Below are 20,755 nucleotides of genomic sequence, written 5' to 3'. Positions count from 1 at the left end.
GACAAAGATCAATAAGAACAGAAGACTACTCACGGCAATGTTCACCAAAGCCAGCTGCACTGCTATAAGGGAGGGGGGGCACCCAAAGTGAAATACTAATAAATAACTGTTCGTTTTCAGTGCACTGTAAAAAATATTTTTGCAATTTAGTTATTTCAACTTATTTTTGTGAGTAGAGATAACTAGATTGTCCAGACAACAAGAAATTTTAAGTTTTCTTGTCCTCAACTAGACTGAAAGTTGAATGAACAACTTAAATTGTTATTTTAACTCAAAAATGTATGTTTAAACAACTGCACGCGATTTTCTGTTGAATTAACAAGTATAATTGTTATTTTAACTTATAAATGTAAGTTGAAACAACTGCACTAAATTTTCTGCTGGTTTTACTTCAATTATACTCTAATGGAGCATAAATGACTTTAATAGAAGTAAATTTACTTTGTAAACTAAACTTAGTAAACTAAACTTAATTTATCTATATATCTTGCTGTCTGGTAGACTGCATTAAAACCTAAACTTCAATATTATTTTAGTGTGTAACGTTAGCCTACATTAAAAACATTACTGTTATTTAAAATTATGAGCACAAATTAATTAAATTAGACACACAAAAAAATTGTCTAGCTGTTTCAGTTTTTATTCATGGTCAGATTCAATCCATCGTGGGCGATTCATGAAAATGAACCTCTCAAGATGATTCGGTGAATCATTTTTTTCTCTCTGAGAATTTTCGAGAAGCCCGCGGAAACTGGATGATTTTCCCTGTTGGACCTTATACGTATGTTCAGAAGGAGTGATACAGAGTAAGTGAAAGTGGATGCAAGTTTTTAGTTTGTTTTAGAATTATATTATCCATTTCGAGTCAGAGTGTTTTTTCACATAGAAGATTCGCTGATTTTTTTTACTTCCTTGTGTTCAAGCTTCAAGTTAAAAGCTCGTTCAAGCGGACAAAAACGGATTTTCTTTACCTCAGTTTCATCTCAGTTGCAGAGCGCCAGATATAGGTAAGTTTTCACCATAATATTTGAATTAAAAAAGTAACTGTCAAATTGAATCGATATGGGTGATATAAATATATCAAGTAATACGTCTGTGGTTTGAAATGTAACGGTTTTCATTAGGCTAACGTTACTATTCAGTGTTTGGATTTTGCCGGCCTCGCGCCATTTCGTTCATGTTTTAAGAAATCTTGATAATAGGGTGAATTGCTCACGATGTTGTCACGAATTTAAGATTATTGAGTGTATTTCTGCACATAGAAGATTCGCTCATTGTACTTTCTCGTGTTGACAGGTTCAGTCAAGTACTTTGACTAAAGCTTGTTCATCAACCGGAATTTTTTTTACCTCAGTCACTTCAATTCAACTCAGTTGCAGAGCGCCAGATATAGGTAAGTTTTGACCACAATCTTTGAATTACAAAAGTAAATGTTAAATTGAATCGATATGGGTGATGTACAATTAAGTTAATACGTCTGTGGTTTGAATGTTTTCATTATTAAGTTACTATACGGAGTTTGGATCTTGTGCCATGTCGTCGCGCTTATGTTCATGTTTTAAGAAAATGATAATAGGATGTCATGATGTTGTCACGAATTTAAGATTATTGAGTGTATCGAATCAGAGTGTTTTGCACATAGAAGATCATCTCATTGTATTTCCTCGTGTCCGACTTGCAGGTTCTGTCAAGTTGACGCTTGTTCACCAACCGGATTTTTTTTACTTCAGTCACTACATAAGTTGCAAAGCACCAGATACAGGTGAGTTTTCACAGTAATCTTTGGGAATTCTTAAAATTAACTATCAATTTGAATTGATGTGGGTAATAAGTAACTTGTTATATCTGTACTTTTAAATGTGACTGTTTTTATTAATATGGGAAATGGTTGTGATTGAAACACTGCATGTTTCAGTGATGCCTGTTTGAGTCACTTGTAATTTGAGAACACATTTCAACCATCTTCCTAAATTCATCATGTGAATCGTTTATAAACCTGTAGTCTGAAGTTTTAGGCATTTGAAAGCAAAAATATTAAAGGGTTAGTTCACCCAAAAATGAAAATTCTTTCATGCATTAATCATTTATTGTAAAATAATTCTGTAATTAATCATCCTCATGTTGTTCCAACCCCATAACCCCTAATTTCTACCAACTGCGGAACGGCTGCGCATCCGCTCCGGAACGGCGGTGGAGTCAATAGCTTTCCATTAAAGTCAATGTGTGTATTTTCTCTGAATGCGGAACGGCTGCGTTCCGACTCCGGCGATCTGCAGCCCTCCAGAGCAGATACGCAGAGCTTCTATTTTTGCCGGGTGCCGGAGAGCTCCACAGCAATTCAGCACTTATATCCAGCGATCATATACGTGAATTCACGAGATGTCGTGGGTCCTTGTGACCGCAGCTGTCAGTCATGGCCGCAGCCATTCCACAACAAATCCAGACCTGGTGGGTATTGAAGGATGATGCAGCACAGAGCCGACACGCAGCGGAGCCGATCCGCAGCCGTTCTGCAGTTGGTGAAAATCCGGGTTAAGACTTTCGTTCATCTTTGGAGCACAAATTAAGATTTTTTTGATTAAATCTGTGAGCTGTCTCACTCCTCCATAGACTTCTAGGCAATTTCATTCTGCCGGTCCAGAAAAGTTAGTACAAACATTGGTAAAATACTCCAAGTGACTACAGTGGCTCAACCTTAAGTTTATCAAGCGACGAGAATACTTTTTGTGCAAAAAAACAAACAAAAATAATGACTTTATTCAACTCTTCATTTTCTACAACGCCACGATGCATGCGCGAGAACTGAGAATATGACACAGATGGGTCTCAATGTAGTGTTTAAAATGGTTCTAAAGTCTGCATTTCCTGGATGTTCGAATCGTGAGAAACCAAGAAGAAAACGTAAAAGTGCCTTACCAGTGCCGCAAAATGAATGGCTTACCTTTTACACTTTACCATCAAATGATCGCGAGCGTCATCTTCTCAGTTCTCGCACATGCGTTGTGGCGCTCTCATGAGCTCATTCAGAGGCCCACACAAAATAAAATGAATAGTTGAAAAAAGTCTGGGTGTTTTTTTGCACAAAAAGTATTCTCGTCGCTTGATAAACTTAAGGTTGAGCCACTGTAGTCACTTGTACTACTGTAACGATGTTTTTACAATAGTAAAACCTGAACTTTTCTGGGCTGGCAGACATCGATTACCCAGCAGTCTATGAAGAAGTGAGCCAGCTCTCAGATTTCATCAAAAATATCTTAATTTGTGTTCTGAAGATGAACGAAAGTCTTACGAGGTTTAAACAAAACCTTTAATGCTTTTCAGAGTTTCTTTTTGAAAGGAATGTTGTGAACAGGATGTTTCATGTGTCGGTATGTTGTGGGAATGGCATTTTAGAGTGTTTAGTTTAATTGATGAATTTGTTGAAGCTTGAGAGCATAAATAATTGGTAACTTAGTTGATATTAAAATGGCATTTAAGCCAATTCATAGGTCTTTAATGTGTTTAACAATGTTTAAACGGTTTCTTTTGGAACAAAGGATGTTTCTATATTGAATGCTGTGGGTTGATCTTGTTTAATGTTATTTAACAAATGAATCCACAAGAGATGCATTGAGACAGGTGTAAAACACCTTTCCATGAGGTTGTTTTCTGCAATTTCATTGCAAAAAAAAATTGTATTGTATATAACACCTGATGTACTTGTTACATCATAAGAATGGCATCTATGCTAATGTTAGTCTTTCTGTTTATTCCAGGGTTTACTGAAGTCAGCCGGATCCGGGCCGTATCTAGATCAGGTGGTGGACCTGCGCCTGGACTCATCCACAACACATCCCTGAAGTGCCAGCCTCATCAGCCCTGTAAAGGCCTCATTGACACTACAGCCATCAGCACTGATCCTCAACAAACTCGTATACATACTGGCGTGACTCCGACTTCCAATCAGATGGAACTGGATAAACATTCTGAATGTTCTGATCCAATCTGACTTCTGATCTGTAATGCTGCCTGAATCATAATCATACACTTCGCTCGTTGGCCAGAGGAGAACTGTCCCCCGACTGAGCCTGGGTTCTCCCAAGGGTTTTTTCTCCATTCTGTCACCTGATGAAGTTTTGGTTCCTTGCCACTGTTGCCTTGGCTTTTGGCTTGCTTAGTTGCGGACATTTAATATTCAACAATATTATTGATCTGCTTTACTTAAGGTGGAAGATGACGCAATTTTCTTCTAGAAACAAACTTTGTTGTATTATTTTCATGTTATCACTGTAAAGCTGCTTTGATACAATCTGTATTGTAAAAAGTGCTAAATAAATAAAGGTGACTTAACTATTGTAAATTGTATCAGTGATCGTTAATTTTCCATAATTAAAAAAAAAAAAAATCAAATGTATTTTACAAATTAATGTTCTAGTAGTAATTAATTATTTGGTACTGCTGTCTGCTGCAGGTTTCAAAACACTACTTTAGTTGGCTGAACTTATTGGATGTAGTTTAGAAAACTTAATTTTAGTTTGGTGAACTCATTGGATATAGTTTAGAAAACTTAACTTTAGTTGACTTAACTTAAATTCGAAGTTAACTTAACTAAATTAAATCAGTTCATTGTACTTCATAACTTGTCAGGTAAACTTTTCCAAATTTGTCAGGTACACTTTTATAAATAAGTTAGTTTAACTTAAAAATATCCATGCAAAGAGATAACAAAAAATAATGAGTTAAGTCAACAAAATAATTTTTTACAGTGTGGAGGAGGAGCACAATTAAAACTAAATCTACTACCCGTGGAGTTTTGCTCAGCCAACAGGCGGTTAACTCGCATTGATGTGGTGGGGTAAGAGAGAAGGTGCCCGTGCCGCAGCTTTGAGAACGGTTGGCTGACGCACTGGGCTGATTCATTCTTTCCAGAGGTGCACACAGAAGAAAGCAACATGATGAAAATCAACTCCTTGAGATTTGCACGCACTCGCTCTGTTCGCATGAATCGATGGATTTATATGCGAGCCTACTGTTAGAGATGATATCATTTTAAGAGAGTTTGTTTGTCTGACCGATTGTGAGCTCATTGCTATGCTAGAGGAATATTCAGGGTTGGTTCAATACAAGTTAAGCTTAATCAGGAGCATTCGTGGCATAATATTGATCATCACAAAATTTAATTTCAACTTGTCCTTTCTTTTCTGTAAAAAAAGCTCAAATCTGAGTTACAGCGAAGGACTTACTATGGAGGTAAATGGGGCCAACCTGTTAACGCTAAAATAGCTACTTAGCCACAAGATGTAAACAAAATGTGTGTTAATATTAATTTTGTGGGAAAAAAATCACATACTAACCTTTTCTGTGTTATAAATTACATCCAATTTATATTTTTTCGCAATGACATTTTGTCATTCTTATCATAGGCCTATCCTTTTCTGATAATTCCAGGTTGCTATGGTCACGCACGTAAGGTTGTTTATGTATTTAACTTGTGGCCACGAGACATCGATTTCGTTCCCTCAACATACAGTATGAAGTCGTGGCCACGAGAAAAATATGTTGTTCTCTCAACATAGGATCTCGTGGCCACTACTTATTATAACGTTCCCACAAGTTAATATGACATTCCCACGAATTAATTTCTCGCGGCCACGACATATTATCACGTTCTCACGAGTTTATTATGGCCACGACCAAACTAAGTGAACCTCCCGGTCACGATGTAATTTAACTAAGGCCTAATCCTGGCTTTATCTAAACCCTGTCTGTGAAACCAGGCCTGTAAGCTTCAGACATCTGCTTTTAAATACTCCAAAAAATGTGTTTACTTCCATTGTGCCTCATTGTAACCTCGATTTGTGCTTTAATAAGATAGATAAACAAAAATAAAAGGAGGGAAGAGTCTTGAGTTTTGTTTTTTTTGACAGATTCATAGTATACTTTAATTATACTAATAATTATACTAATAATTCATAGTATACTTGAATACTAGTAATTTTTCAGTTAGTTGTCAAGGCATAGTTTTTCATTTTCATTTGTGTTTTTATAAAGTTTTTTTATTTTTTATTTTACAATAGCAATGATATAAAACAATTTGGGACAGGGCCATTGACCCATTGTTTAGCTCTGTGAATCATACCAAAACCACAAATACCACTTGCTGCATCCCACTCAAATACTGGCATTTTCAGGCTTTGCATTTTATTTGAAAGCAGGTAATACCTTTTCTCTATAAACGATGAGTGTTGAGTGGGTGCAGAGAGGGGGAAAGGTGACAAACTAACAGGAGTTTTGTGTAAGAAACATGCGCGGTATTCTCGTACTGTGCCAGAGAAGCACATTTATACCAAGCAAAAGTCTCTCTGGATCCATTTGGTGTATTATCACACAATATGATCTGTTATCAGTAGCAAATTATCTTCTGTGTTTATCAGGGTCAGTGTCAATGTTCTTCCCACTGAAACTCAGCACGCAGCAAATTACTTACCAATTAAACTGAATTTCTAGCTATTGGGTGGAATCTGCTGGGGCCGCACTTCTTTATGTAAGGTTTGGAGCTTCATAATTGGGACGGTCTGTTGCTATTCATAAATCATAGACTTAATTCAAATAACTTACTTTTTCCGCCAGTTCCTTGGATCCGAGGATTGCCTGTAGAACATAAAAACAAAGAAACGGACAAAAAAGTTCAGATTTCTGAAACACGATGGCAGTCCTCATAACCAATATATAATTGCTTGCAGAGTAAAACAGTTTCACATCAAGTGCCCGGTTTCACAGACAAGGCTTAAGCCTAGTCTCAGACTAAAATGCATGTTTAAGCTGTCTTAACTGAGAGCAACTTGCACTGACATATCTTAAAATATGTTTTGCCTATATTTTGTTATCTCACTGCAGTATAAAGAGAGATCACATAATCACAATTTTTTAGGAGGGACTGAGATGAAAGATGAAGCCCCCTAAATAGGGTCTAGAATTGCCTATGTACGTAAAACACCTTCTCTTACTCCTTATTCTTATCTTACAAAGTTCTGCTGACCTGATGTTGGCGCACTCAAGTGTTTGCTTAATATAGATCTGTTTGTATTGTCGTATACTTTTACGGTGAGTTTCGTCAGTATGATCAACAGTGAATGAGACTCTTTTGAAAGAGAGCAAAATGAGGAGGAGAACTGGCAGGAAAAGAGAGGGGGAAGTGCAGTGAGGAGGGACATGATTTGAAAGAGAACATAAGCGATAGACAGAAAAACAAAAGATGTGTTTGTGGAGCACATGTGAAAGTAAATCCTTGAGTCATGTCTGAGCAGAGAAAGCAAACATAGCATAGGGAAGGCTGATCAGACTGGATAGGCATGGAAAAGAAAAGAGAAATCATTAAAAAAAAAAAAAGTACGGAAGAAAAGTGCTCAGTACCTAATCTCCAGTCATACCCTGAGATCCAGATTAGAAATAGCTGATACTATAGCAAACACTAAAAACAGGGTTCTGAAAAGAACTCGAAATGGACATGGTGTTCAAGCTTGCACAGGATGGAAGAGAATTATGATGACCTGTTCCAAAAACCCTAGTGGAATGAGCGCATGAATAATGCAGGGAACTTTGTTTAGCTGCAACCGTGCACGTCTCAGCTCATGAATTTCTCCTTGACGGTGAGCTCAAAAGAAAGCAATGACTGAGGAATGCTGTGATTTTAAGGGACTTTAATGCGGGGTGGATTGAGGATCTGCGTAGGAGGAAGGGGTTAATGCAGAAGTAGGCTAATGCTAGCAGCGTCCAACACAGCCTGGAACTCATTACAGTCCGTCGTAAAACACAGACTGCTATGCTACAAGACAGTAACCTGGGTCAGAGGAAAACATGGGAGCATGTTTGATTTTTTTCTTTTTTTTAAGGGAAAGGCTGGAAGTGTGTGTGTGCTGAGCTTAAGCTCACAGCTGTGATGCTGTCTGGTTAAAACTATGGAAAAATTCCTCAAATTAACACACACACACACACACACACCATAATTTGTGCATGATCTCATGCACACGTAGGCAAAACATGACAGTTTTTTTTAAAGTAACGCAACTGCAAATGTATTGAACTGTACCACTTTCTTTTAAGGGTCCATAATTATGCTGTAGTTAATGATTAACTGAACACAAAGGCATATTAGCCATTATTTATGCAGAAATTAAGCTTTAACAAACCAGTAATCAATAATTAAAGGGATAGTTCACCCTAAAGTGAAAATTAAGCCATCATTCACTCACCCTGGCGTTGTTCTAATGCCGTACACCCTTAATCATATCAATTTTAGGGTGAACTATCCCTGTAACTGAACCTATATTAAGGGCATATTATTATTTGCAACTTATCAAACATTTGAAGGATAAATAAGCAGAAATAAGCCAATAAATAATGGTTAACTGAATGTACAGTAAATGCCTTTTAGGGTTACACTTTATTTATAGTCCACTTAAGACAGTCTAAAAACTACAAGTAACTTTGCAACTACATGTCAACTAACTCTCATTAGAGTATTAGTAGACTATTAGGTTTATAGGTTGGCATGAACTTGCAAAGTTACTTATAGTGCAAGATAGTAAGATATTATAATAACGAGACATTTTCTGACGGTTTTTTTTTCTTGCCCATTTTTTAGTTTTTCTCACTCAATTTTTTAAGCTTAAACCTTATTAGATTTGTGTTTAAAACAAGAAAAATTAAATTTGTGTTACGCGGGTAAGAAAAATAAACTTCATTCAACATATATCTTATGTCATTTTGTTTCAAATCATTTTAAAGAAAAAAATACTAATTTAGAAAATGATTCCTGCAGTGTGTAAAATTGAGCCATGCTATCTAAATTCAGACAATTACTCAATTTCATATATTAATTTGTTAGCGCTGCTAACATTTTATCTGAGGGATGAAATGAGTAAATACTGAGACAGGAAGTGGCATGAAAGCACACGAATGGATACATCTAATGTGTACCAATGGAGCCAATTCCTCTGTCACTACTATATGGCAACAGAGATAAAGAGCATTTACATAATTTCCACCTCAAATGTTCTACTGTTCTTGTTTTTTCCTTGCAAAAGAAAAACTACATGTTGATGCACGTGTAACTGTGTGTGGATGTAACAAGTCGCTTTGAGTGTGTTTGGCTCTAATACAGAGCCCTCTGGATGTAATTATGTAGCATGTGTGAGTGTATATGAAACAATACACGTGGCAAGCGGAGAAGATATGTGACCAGTTGGAGACCAGCTGAAGTGAATTCACCAACCAGCTTTTTATTAGCCCTGCTAATGATCATGACTCACTGCTGCCAGGAGAAACAACAAGAGCAGCCCACACCAACATCATTGAGAAACTGCTGATGAATTTGTTTTTTTCCAGGGGAAAATAGCATCCAAATCCCTGGTCTAAGAAGAAGTTATTGTTATCTGGAAGACTGAACTAAGGTTATTCCTGGAGAAGGTAGAGACAGAGAAACGTAGAATGATATGTTGGGGTCAGTGAAATTGCGTGTACTCATTGCAGCTGATGCAAACTTCAGCTCTATGTCATGCACATTAGGTAGAGTTTTGTTTATAGTGTATGGTTGGCCAGCAGAAGGATAGTTCATCTAAAAAGTCTATCATTTACTCACCCCTCTGTTCCTCCAAACCAACATAATTGTTCTTTTTCCATGGAACACATGAGGAGGTATTTAGCCGAATGCCAGAGTGTCTTTTTTATCAAATCAAAAGTCCATAGAAAAAGTTTTTATAAATATATTTTTGAGAAGGAATGTCCTAATATTATGGCTGCTTCCTAAAAATCGACCAAACGTTAGTCGACAAGAAGAGGCTTAGTTGGCCAAATTGACATGCAAAAAATACCTAGATTAAAATGTATATATATTTAAATGGGATGAAAGACAATGAATGTACTGAATGTTAGCTTGCTTATTGTGCCCAAGAGCATGACCTATTCAAGTCCACATGCTATTGTAACAAGAAACTATGCTACTAACCACAGCTCGAAAGACGTAATTCCAACCACATAAGTTTGCGATGCTGCTTGCGAAGGTTAGTTGGAATTCAGGAAACGGCAAATCGCTGAACTTTGATGGTAACGACTGAACTTGCAACTAGGGCTGGGCGATATATTGCATGACATTGTTAGGCGCATCTCGTCAGTAAAGCCGGTTCCTTGATTAGTAGTAAATCGTCATCACCTGCTTTCAGATGGAGTGGCATTTACAACACAGAGCCGTAGTTAACTGACAAGCTGAGCCATATCGCATTAATTATCGCGGACGTATCGCCTCCATCTGAAAGCAGGTGATGGCGATTTACTACTAATCAAGGAACCGGCTTTACTGACGAGATGCGCCTAACAATGTCATGCGATATATCGCCCAGCCCTACTTGCAACCATAGTTGGATAGCAATGCTTTCAATTTATTTAATTTATTACGCATGCAAAATAACCCCTAAAAATAAGAAAGAGAGCGCAAGACGGACAACATGTTGGTGCAGGAATACATGTGCACATACCAGGACCGCAGGAACAAGAATAAAATAAATAAAAGAGCAGTGGAGGCAGAGAATGTTTGATTTCAGCACTGCTACTGCCCACTGGGCATTGTTCATAAGAATTTACGTTCATTTCCAGTTTCTGCAGAAGAGCTCGTTCAACTGCCTGCTAGTGGGATGCTTAATGGCCACTAACTGTGTCATTTTTATGTCGAATATCAGGATGAGAAATATTTATCAGCCTACATCACATCTTCATCTCATCTCTTCATCTATTTATGTGCTGTAATGCTGCTGGGTTGAACCATTCATGTGTTCTAACAGGGGAAATGTACGAAAAACTCAACTGGATGCTGCACATTAGTATATTATTAGCATATTTGCCCAAAGGGTAAACCTGGTAAACCTATTATAGGAAGATCACCTCTCTGGGCTGTGTGGAGCATACACACAGGATTTGTTCGGTTTGCACCACTTTTAATTGTTGGTTAACATGCACAAATGCATTTGATGGATGTCTTTGGTCATTGTGCATCTGTGTTTCATTTCATTCAACAATTCAGTTTGTTTAAAGGGGTGGTATAATAACTCTGTTGTATAAGTCTCAATAATAAGTGTTGTCTGTCTCTGTTGTCCCCAGAGTGTGTTTGTGAAGTTTTAGCTCAAAATACCCCACAGATAATTTTGTACAGCATGTTAAAATTGTCCAGGCACAGAGGGCGGAGTTTCAAGAGTTGTGTGTGTGTGTGTGTGTGTGTGTGTGTGTGTGTGTGTGTGTGTGTGTGTGTGTGTGTGTGTGTGTGTGTGTGTGTGTGTGTGTGTGTGTGTGTGTGTGTGTGTGTGTGTGTGTGTGTGTGTGTGTGTGTGTGTGTGTGTTTGCAGCTCCGATTACCTCACACAGACAAGCACTAAAATGTCAGAAACTGTTCTGCCTTTTATGTTTAAACTGAAGTCGGACAATGATGGAGAGACTCAAGAATGCAACAGGACGTTTCTGAATGGTTAGTTGATGAATTTATGTTGCTGATGTGTAGTTAACTATCTTCAAGTTATTGATTAGCATATTCTGTCATGATAATCTATAAATCACTCTTGTGGGAACTGTTTGTAAGATGCCTACAGAGTGACATGATATATTGCATTTGTGTTACGTACTGTATTGTATGTGAAAAGACGGATGCGACAGCTTGAGCAGACACACAAATGTGCTCTACTACAACAACTCTTCCTCTTCTAAACTTGGACTGCGTGTTCCCGGGGGCGGGGTTTATGTAAATTTTAGGGTTTGTGATGTCACTAACCCGGGAGGAATGTCGTGTAGTCCCTACCAGCCGTTTGTTGTAGTCCTTAAAAAACGATTTCTTTAAAAGCAAATATCTTCCTTTGCTTTGAACTTTGATATTCAGATGTTGTTTGTGCTCAAACAGCAACATTATACATTGACTAAAGTTAGAAAAGTCAAATCATAATCAACCACCCCTTTAAAAACACATCCTGAGGCCTCTTCAACATATTCCATTCCATTGCATTCTTGTTGCTTATGAATGCATCCTGTTTGTACGCCCCCTTAATAGCTCCCACTGAGAGCAAGTACATGTGTCTTCAAACACTTCAAACCATCTCAAGATCAGGATCCCACATTCGATAACTAACAACTCCTCTCTTAATTTCTGAAAGATCTATTCATTAAAGGCCCTTGCACACTTTCAGTGGCTCATGTTCAAGAGCAGCATCAAACAAATGAGTGTATGTGCTGTATCTCAATAATAACATCCATTTTTGGTTAAACTGACTTTTAACAATTTAACAATACTTTACCTGAGAGAAGGGATTGGGCACGAACTCCACTTGGTTCTCTGCAGCTCGTCGACTCTTGGGAGCATCTGGTGGGCACTATGGAAACACAAAGGACACAAATCAAACCAATTTGATCCTTGTTGATACTGTTAAAGTCCCCTTATTATGCTTTTTCAGATATTACCTTTCATGTAGTGTGTAACACAGCTGTTTGTGAATGTAAAATGTCTGCAAAGTTGGTCAAAGTGCACGATTAGTTATTGTCTCCCCAAAAAAACCAAGCGATTCTGAACTGAAACAAGTCATCAGTAATTGTAGTCTTACTGGAACCCATCGCCATCATTACTTAATATCACGGTGTATACAAGTGCTGAGGAATCCTACAGAGCCGAAATTCAGATATGGTAATAGCCGTTTCATTTCTGACGCGCTGTAAGCGGTAGAAGACAAGAGACTGGGCCATCTGACCAATCAGAGCAGAGTAGACTTTCAGAAAGGAGGGGTTTAGAGAGACTGAATCCTTTATCAAACCATTTCAGACACTGTGAGAAAAGAAGTGATACTGCAATGTATATTATGAGAAAATGAAAGTGTTTTATTACCTTGGATACATGTAAACCTAAAACTAAATACCTGAAATAAGTTTAGGTTGAAATTACGACACGACTAGAAAGCTAAACAGCTAATATTAAAAACACTAAAACTAATAAAAATGACAAAAGCACAAAACTAAATTTCATAAAACTTAAAATGCAAATATAAAAAATAAACGCTACTTCAAAATATGAATACATACCATAATAGTACATAAATAATACAGAAAAAAATAACATTGGATTGTACTGTAAATCAAAAATCCTTCTCATGCACAATTCCTGGTATTGATACTTTCAACAAATGTGGTCTTTGAAGAAATCTGCAACCTAAGACATCAAAGATGTAATCGCTAACTCCTCTGCTTTTAAAAAGCCATGTTAGAGCACATGCTTTTGGGGGAAATAGTTGCTCTTGTTTCCATTTTAAACACTGCTCGCAGGGAGCTTTGAGCATTCGCCTCAAAACAACAGAGCACAAAGAACTTTGTTAGCTTACATTCACAAAAAAACCTTCATGTTTTAGTTAATGTTATTCATATCTTACCTCACAAATTGCAGGTAAAATGTAAAGGGAATAATCACTGAATCATCTTTTCAGACTAAAAATGGTCCATCTGGCACACAACTAATGATATCTAATAGTTCTTGGCTGTGAAATATCCTCTGATCCAAAATTGCAGCAAATTCAAAATACCAGCTCAGAGTTGGCTGTACCCATTCCCATGTGCACTTCCTTTGTCAAACAAGTTTCACAGGTGACGTTTCCTGATCTCTACCTTCTTTACTATTCAGTCTGTGGGTGGCTGGATGCTTTTCATACAGGCTGAAGTTATCTGCAAATGTGACACATTCCTGTGAGCCGTTTTGATTCAGCAAGTCTTGCCAAAGCTCTGATCAATTCAGAAAGGAGAAACGCACCAAATTCCAAATCCTCAAATAAAGCAGCACTCCCACATCGATGACTCAGGCGCTGTTCCTCCACCACAGCTGTCCCGATGGAAGCTGAGCCGCTGCTGGAGCTTGATCCATCAAGTACAACTACTACAATGCTTTTTTTGACAGAAAGAACGCATCCATTCCCTTAGCAAAACATGAGATTTGCCTCCGCTGTGATCATTGAAAACATGTGCAAGTGTTTCATCAGCTTGGGTGAAATATCACTTTACAGTGCTGGGAAAAACACTCACCTTTTTTGATCTATTTTTTGATTATATTTCTTTTACCTACATATACTTGGTCTGTGGTAAGTTCAATCCCTTAGGGTAAACCATCCAATGGTTTATTGCACATGCATGAGACCATTCATTATTAAATGACTCTGTATAGGAATCAACTTTTACTTTGTTACAAAGTTACTTTGATGCAAACTGCTTCATATTCAGAGAAGCAGTTCACCAAAAAAAAGAAAAAAGAAAAAAGAAAGAAACATTTTCTCTCTAACGTATTTTTCTCTTATTTTCACTATTACAATTGGTTACACTTTATTTTAAGGGGTCCTTGTTACAGTGTAATTATACATTTAAGTACTGAGTAATATTAATTAAATACATGTACTTAGTTAGGTTTAGGATTAGATTTGGTTCAGGGTTAGTTGCATGCATTCAGGGCTTGACTAACTTGTATTGCTCACTGGTTTTATTAGACTGAAAGCATTGCAGGTGCATTCTGAAACGTTTTAGGGCTGTCACTTATTTTTGTAATCAAGTAATCAGTTGATTATTGTGATGATGAAACAAGTAATAAGATATTTTTATGTGGGAATAAAAATATACAACAGCCTTTAAAACATGTATTTGATCAAAAATATAGTAAAAAACTGAATTTTCAGCAGCCATCAAACAGAAAAAAACAAAATACTACTATCACAATTATTAATATTTAGAATTAGCTTTTATTTAAAAAATTTCGTAATTAGTAAATTGTAAAATAGTAATTGTGTAATGTGCTTTTGACATTATGAGTTTTGTATTTTATTTCTATTTAGGTTTTTTATTTTAGTAATTCTAGTACTTCAACAATCTTTCTAATTGAACCTTGACATATGATTTATGCTACAAAATGAAATTATTGAGAGTGATCTATCAGACAAATTAAATGTTGATAATATGAAAATGGCCAACTCATTTCCTTTTGTTACAGTACAAAATCTACCAACAGCCTTGGATAACATTTTCAATTTTTTATCCATTCAATAAACATTGTCCAGACAAGTGTTGTTTTTGTTGTGTACATCTCATTTTAAACTGGAATAGGTACATCTTTCCATTATATTGGCCGTCATGCACCCTGCTTTCTATATATCAGAGTATACAAAGCCATTTAAAAGCCCATAGCGGCCAACCACTAATAGAAATGACCTCACCATACCAAATATATTTGATATTTTGCTTAATACCATGTATAAGAGCATTTTCTGAGGTTTAAACAGACATTATTACCCGAGCTCCAGGTATCTCACAGCAGGCCTCCTGGATAGCCAAAGAGGGGTCACAATACACCATCACTTGCTGAACATCAATCTGAAAAAAAGAGAACAAGAGAATGCATATTAAAAGCAGACCAAGAACAGAGAAAATGAGCTTTTTAAATGCTGGACCCCCCCCCTGCTTTACATATGACCATTTACATGATCATTTCGCTAAGTGGTTGGATTAACGAACTAATTAATTAGTAATGGATGAAGCTCGTTTAGGCTACCACGGGCTGTTCTTTTCATCTTTTTCGAGCTGAGTGAGCTCAGTAGTGTTAGCCCTGAAGAGAAGCGCCTGTAGTCTTCCTGTCTCTCATACATCCACAGACACACCCCTGCCACATTTCCCCCGCAGACAGGACGCCTAAGGCAAAACCTGCGGGAAGCCGGCTTATAGGAAACTTCTACTTCCGACTACTCTATTAGCATTGTAGCGCTTAATTAACAGAGGAGCTGGAAGCTTCTGCAGTCATTCATCTAATTGACATCCTTGTACTCTAAGCCTTGTAAAAAAAAAAAGGCTTACAACATTTGTAGGATCACCAGAGGTCCTCACCTCCACAGGGGCAGCATCAGTAGCCCTCATACCCAACAGCGTGTGTCCATTGATGGGCAATTGGCCACGGAGCTCCAGAGGCTTGTTCTCGATGGAACTGCAGTCCACGTGCAAGGAGGCCGCATTACTCTGCAGGCTCAGAGCCACCTTGTGCCAGCGCATGTCCATCAGGGATTCCACACCATCACCTTCGAACACGCATCCCACCATAGACCCTTCGGGGTCAGCCCCTCTCGCCCGCAGGGCCAGGTTGCCATCTGGACCATTCCAGTCCAGTGAGAACTAAATAAGTGTGATAAATAGAGAAAAAGAGCATTTTATTTATAAAATGTGATTTGGTTGAAGCTGCAGTACAGGGTCCAAGCTTTTTTCCCATACGTTTTTGGGTCATTAATATTTCTTTCAGTCATGTTTTTTATTGTTTCATAACAATAAACTACTGTTCAAAAGTTTGGGGTCAGTATGTTTCTGTTGGGGTCAGTAAGAATTCAGTAAAAAAAAAAAATGCTGTTCATTTAAACTTTCTATTCATCACAAAATCCTTAAAAAACAATGCATCATGGTTTCCACAAAAATATTAAGCCGCACAACTATTTTCAACATTGGTAATAAGAAATGAATCTTGATCAGCAAATCAGCATAATAGAATGATTTATGAAGGATCATGTGACACTGAAGACGTGAATAAAATTCAGCTTTCCCATTACAGGACTAAATTACATTTGAAAATATAATCAAATAGAAAAAAATATTTTACGCTATTACTTTTTTACTCGTTTTAAGATTAAGTTGCCTGTCTTAAAGGAATAGTTCACTTTAAAATGAAAATTCTGTCATCATATACTCACCCTCATGTTGTTTCAAACCTGTATGCATTTCTTTCTTCTGCTGAACAGAAAGGAAGATATTTAGAAGAATGTCAGTAACCAGACAGTTTCTGGGTCCCATTGACTTCCATAGTATATTTTTTTCCTACTATGGAAGTCAATGGGACCCAGAAACTTCCTTGTTACTGACATTCTTCTAAATATCTTCCTTTCTGTTCAGCAGAAGAAAGAAATTCATAAAGGACTGAAACAACATGAGGGTGAGTATATGATGACAGAATTTTCATTTTAAAGTGAACTATTCTATACTATTATATAAAAAAACATTCTTGTACTTAAATTTAACTTCTTTTATTTATGTGCCAAAGCCAAATTTCTCACATAAAAAGACAATAACTCAAACACAGAGTTAGTTTTCAAAACATAGTGTTAGTTTCTTGCTGTAGCATAATAATCAAGCACTATCTTGCTGTTAAATTGAAATATGTTTTATTAAAAGCAGGATACAAGAATTCTATACAAGTGTCACGTGCTAACTTCTGCACCACTCAGTCCAAATATCTAACAAATAATCAGCGATTCGATATTTAGGATTTAACAAGCTGCCCTATAATTATCAGTTCCTGAAGACACAAATCTATAGACTTGAGGGGAAAGTGGACACACACCTGAGGATACCCGTGCTCATCGGATATCTGGAACAGGTAAATGTTTTCATTCAAAGATTTCTTCTTCAGCAACATGGTGAAGACCAGGGTGAACTCCTCTGGAAGTCCATGAGGAAATACTTGACTGAGGAGACAAGCATGTGGTTAGACTGCAGCACACGAACACACAAATAAACGTGGAGCAGGTGGGTTGTAATAGTACAGAATCAGTCTGAATGGTAGCAGTAGTGGGAGCATCTCTGTATTGATGGTGGTGTGGCTACAGATAGAGGGATAATAACCCCTGACACTAATTTTGAAGAGAAATGCAGCCCAGCAATCCTCATCTTCATTCTCAACTATCTCTCTCTAGATAAACAGTTTGCCTGCCTCTTGGTGGGTCAAGGGCAGACAAACTCCAGGAATGTGTTTACCATCCCAAATACACACACAGTGTGAGAGTGCTGAAAAGTAATAACAGTGAGGCTGGCCTCCTTAAGGAAAAAATGAAATCAGGCCTAAGCACTAGAAAGAGAGAGAGAGAGTTTGTACAGGATGAAACTTGTTATGACAGGGGGTGAGGTACACATTGTTTTAAAAGATTTCTTGTTGATATTACTGAACAAAACTACTCCACTGGAAGGGCCATCATAAATCAAAGATTAACGATTTTCCATTTAATTATTAGAGATAGCAGATCTGAGACACTTTACAGAATAGAGGTGCATGATATATTGGTTGGAAAGTTCAGTTATTATTATGGAATGCCAATGGTGGCATTACAGCCATTTTTTAGCCGATAATTTGTTACAGTATATTTGATTGCTGCATTTTCTTTTATATAATATGTGCGAAAGAACTAAAAAGCCTCATGTGCACGGTGTGCAAGTGTGGCCTTTAAAACAGCAGTGTAATATTTCTGTGGTTTTAAAATTGCTTTAAAACTTTTGAAATGCAGCATGCGTCATTTTTAAAACAATGGACCTATGAGAATCTAGAAGATAAGCATATTTACTTACAGACGAGCCTTGGGTTTATATTAGCAACGAGCAAAAACTTTGCATTTTATATTAGCAACAAAGAGTTAATACTCTGTCAAGCATTTCATAAAGAACACACAACAGTTCACACGTTGTTTTTTTTTTTTTTTTCTTATTCTAAAAGAAATTAAAATTCATTAAATCAATCAAAAATTAAAAAGACATTTTTTGTCTTGGCATGGTAATGGATAGGACAATGTTGATATGTTTGGTCTTGGCCGAATGGATCCGCTACGCTGCTGCTGCTGCAGAGCAAGTACAGGACTTGCTACTGCCAACACATACACGACACACTGCTATGAGAGAGTAAGACTGTTGCTGTACAATAGCATGCAAGAATTAACCATAGCAAATCTATACAGGTGGAGCTGGGGGGTTTCTGAAAGCGCGCTCCATATTACTAATTATAAAAGTTTCTTGAGCATCAAATCAGCATATTAGAATGATTTCTGAAGGATCATGTGACACTGAAGACTGCAGTAATGCCATCTCAGGAAAAGACTTATTTCAAAAACATTTAAATATCTTACCAACTTCAAACTTTTGAATGGTAGTGTATGTGTGAATAAAACAAACACACTTGTTGCAGACTTTTCCAATGATGTAAAATTCATATTGTGATTTGTATGGTTTTTCAACAAATCCTGTAATGGTTATTGTGAGCATTTTTCATAAATTTAAAACAGAACATTTCTAATTTGTTAGCTAATTAAAAATAATTTGTCATTTCGCCCATATTAATTGTAAAGAACGATGCTTTTTAAACAACACTTATTAGGTGTCCAGTGAGTAGTTTTAATTAATTAGCTAATTAGCTAGAAAACGCAAAATGCTTCATTATCAGGATCAGCCACAACAAGCTGCTGATTATCTGTTATTCTTATCAGCCCCCAAATTTACTTCTTCTCGAACACAAATACAAAGACATGTGAAAACACATTCAATCTCTCTCCCAGGTGAGGTGAGATCCTAGATAAAGGAAAGCAAGAGGTAGACAGTTCTATTACAGGCCAAGTCTAAGCTAAGAGAATGACTAACACAGAGGTGGACGAACAATTTATACACCATCTGCAGCTATCACATATCAGAGACCAGCTGACAAGACTTTACATTACACTTTATCTTATAGAAAGAGAATATAGGAGAGCATTTATGTAGGAAGAATCTTGTCTCTCTCTCCCTCTCTCTCTCTCTCTCTCTGCAGTAAGCCGGCCATGTCAAGTGAGTTTCAAGTGTAGGCTCCGCTCTCTTTCTCTGGCTGAGAGATGAGATTTAGAGCAGGAGAAAAAGAGCTCAGGTTTCAAATGGGGAAAGCACCTGGGGCTCTGGAAAACCCATTCTTAGAGAGGAACTCCCTGATGATGGGGGGATTTGGGTATGCCTGTGTGTATGTGTATGTGTTTCTTTCAGAAGGTCAAACCGTACAACTTTCAACCAAAAGACAACTATTAGTGCAGCTAAAAGAGATATGAAATGGAGAAAGAAAGCATTTTGGAAACTAACATATATGTGACACTGGATCACAAAACCAGTCACAAGTCGCACGGGTATATTTGTGGCAATAGCCAACAATACATTGTATGGGTCAAAATTATCGATTTTTCTTTTAGGCCAAAAATCATTAGGATATTAAGTAAAGATCATGTTCCATTAAGATATTTTGTAAATTTCCTACCATAATTATATAAAACATTTATTTTTGTGAGTGAATGCAGCACAATCGCGAACATAAATGGACAACTTTAAATGCGATTTTCTCAATATTTAGATTTTTTTGCACCCTCAGGCTCCTGGGGCCGTATTCACAAAGCATTTTATCTTACCACTAGGAGTACTCCTAAATCGCACTAAAAGATTTTAGCTAGGAGTTTTCTCTTAAAAGTTATTCACAACGCCTTTCAGACCTACTCTTAGTAAAGAAAAATGACAACTAAACTAAGAGTGAGTCTTCGTTGCTATGGATGACGTCATTACTCATGCACGAGCTTGACTGAAGTGACCACCTTGATTGGCTGATGATTGTAACGCGGGAATGATTCCAAACACCTCCCCTACGATGATGAGTGACAGGTGACAGGTCTGAGAATGCGTGCGCTACACAAGTAGTGCGAAGGACGGAAGATGATGAATAACTGAATAAATAGCCTAAATGAATAAAGAGTAAGGCAAAACAAATAGCCTAGTAGCCTAATGAAACATATGGATTGATGCAATATCTTTGCAACATTATTGAATTAATCTGTCACTATATGCCTCTGCCTACTTTTGCAAAGAGAAGAACATTTTAATTTGATTCACAATGATATGTTACAATTAGTTTACATGCAATGAG

At 37.1% G+C, this 20,755-nt stretch overlaps 1 protein-coding gene across 4 annotated transcripts in view; it reads right to left on the bottom strand.

The window, feature by feature from the left end:
* Positions 1 to 20,755, bottom strand: part of col16a1 (collagen, type XVI, alpha 1) — a 76,015-nt gene that overhangs the window by 41,080 nt on the left and 14,180 nt on the right. For all 4 annotated transcript variants that reach the window (XM_079878854.1, XM_079878856.1, XM_079878855.1 and 1 more), the window contains exons 5-9: positions 17,405 to 17,528; positions 15,910 to 16,191; positions 15,322 to 15,402; positions 12,309 to 12,383; positions 6,598 to 6,630 (exon numbers count right to left, since the gene is read on the bottom strand). In XM_079878854.1, the coding sequence (XP_079734980.1) occupies positions 6,598 to 6,630; positions 12,309 to 12,383; positions 15,322 to 15,402; positions 15,910 to 16,191; positions 17,405 to 17,528 (595 nt within the window). The remainder of the gene's footprint in view (positions 1 to 6,597; positions 6,631 to 12,308; positions 12,384 to 15,321; positions 15,403 to 15,909; positions 16,192 to 17,404; positions 17,529 to 20,755) is intronic.

This window comes from Squalius cephalus (genome assembly GCF_949319135.1).
Source record: "Squalius cephalus genome assembly, chromosome: 8".
Taxonomy (NCBI): Eukaryota; Metazoa; Chordata; class Actinopteri; order Cypriniformes; family Leuciscidae; genus Squalius; species Squalius cephalus.
This window is presented reverse-complemented; position numbering and strand designations above follow the sequence as displayed.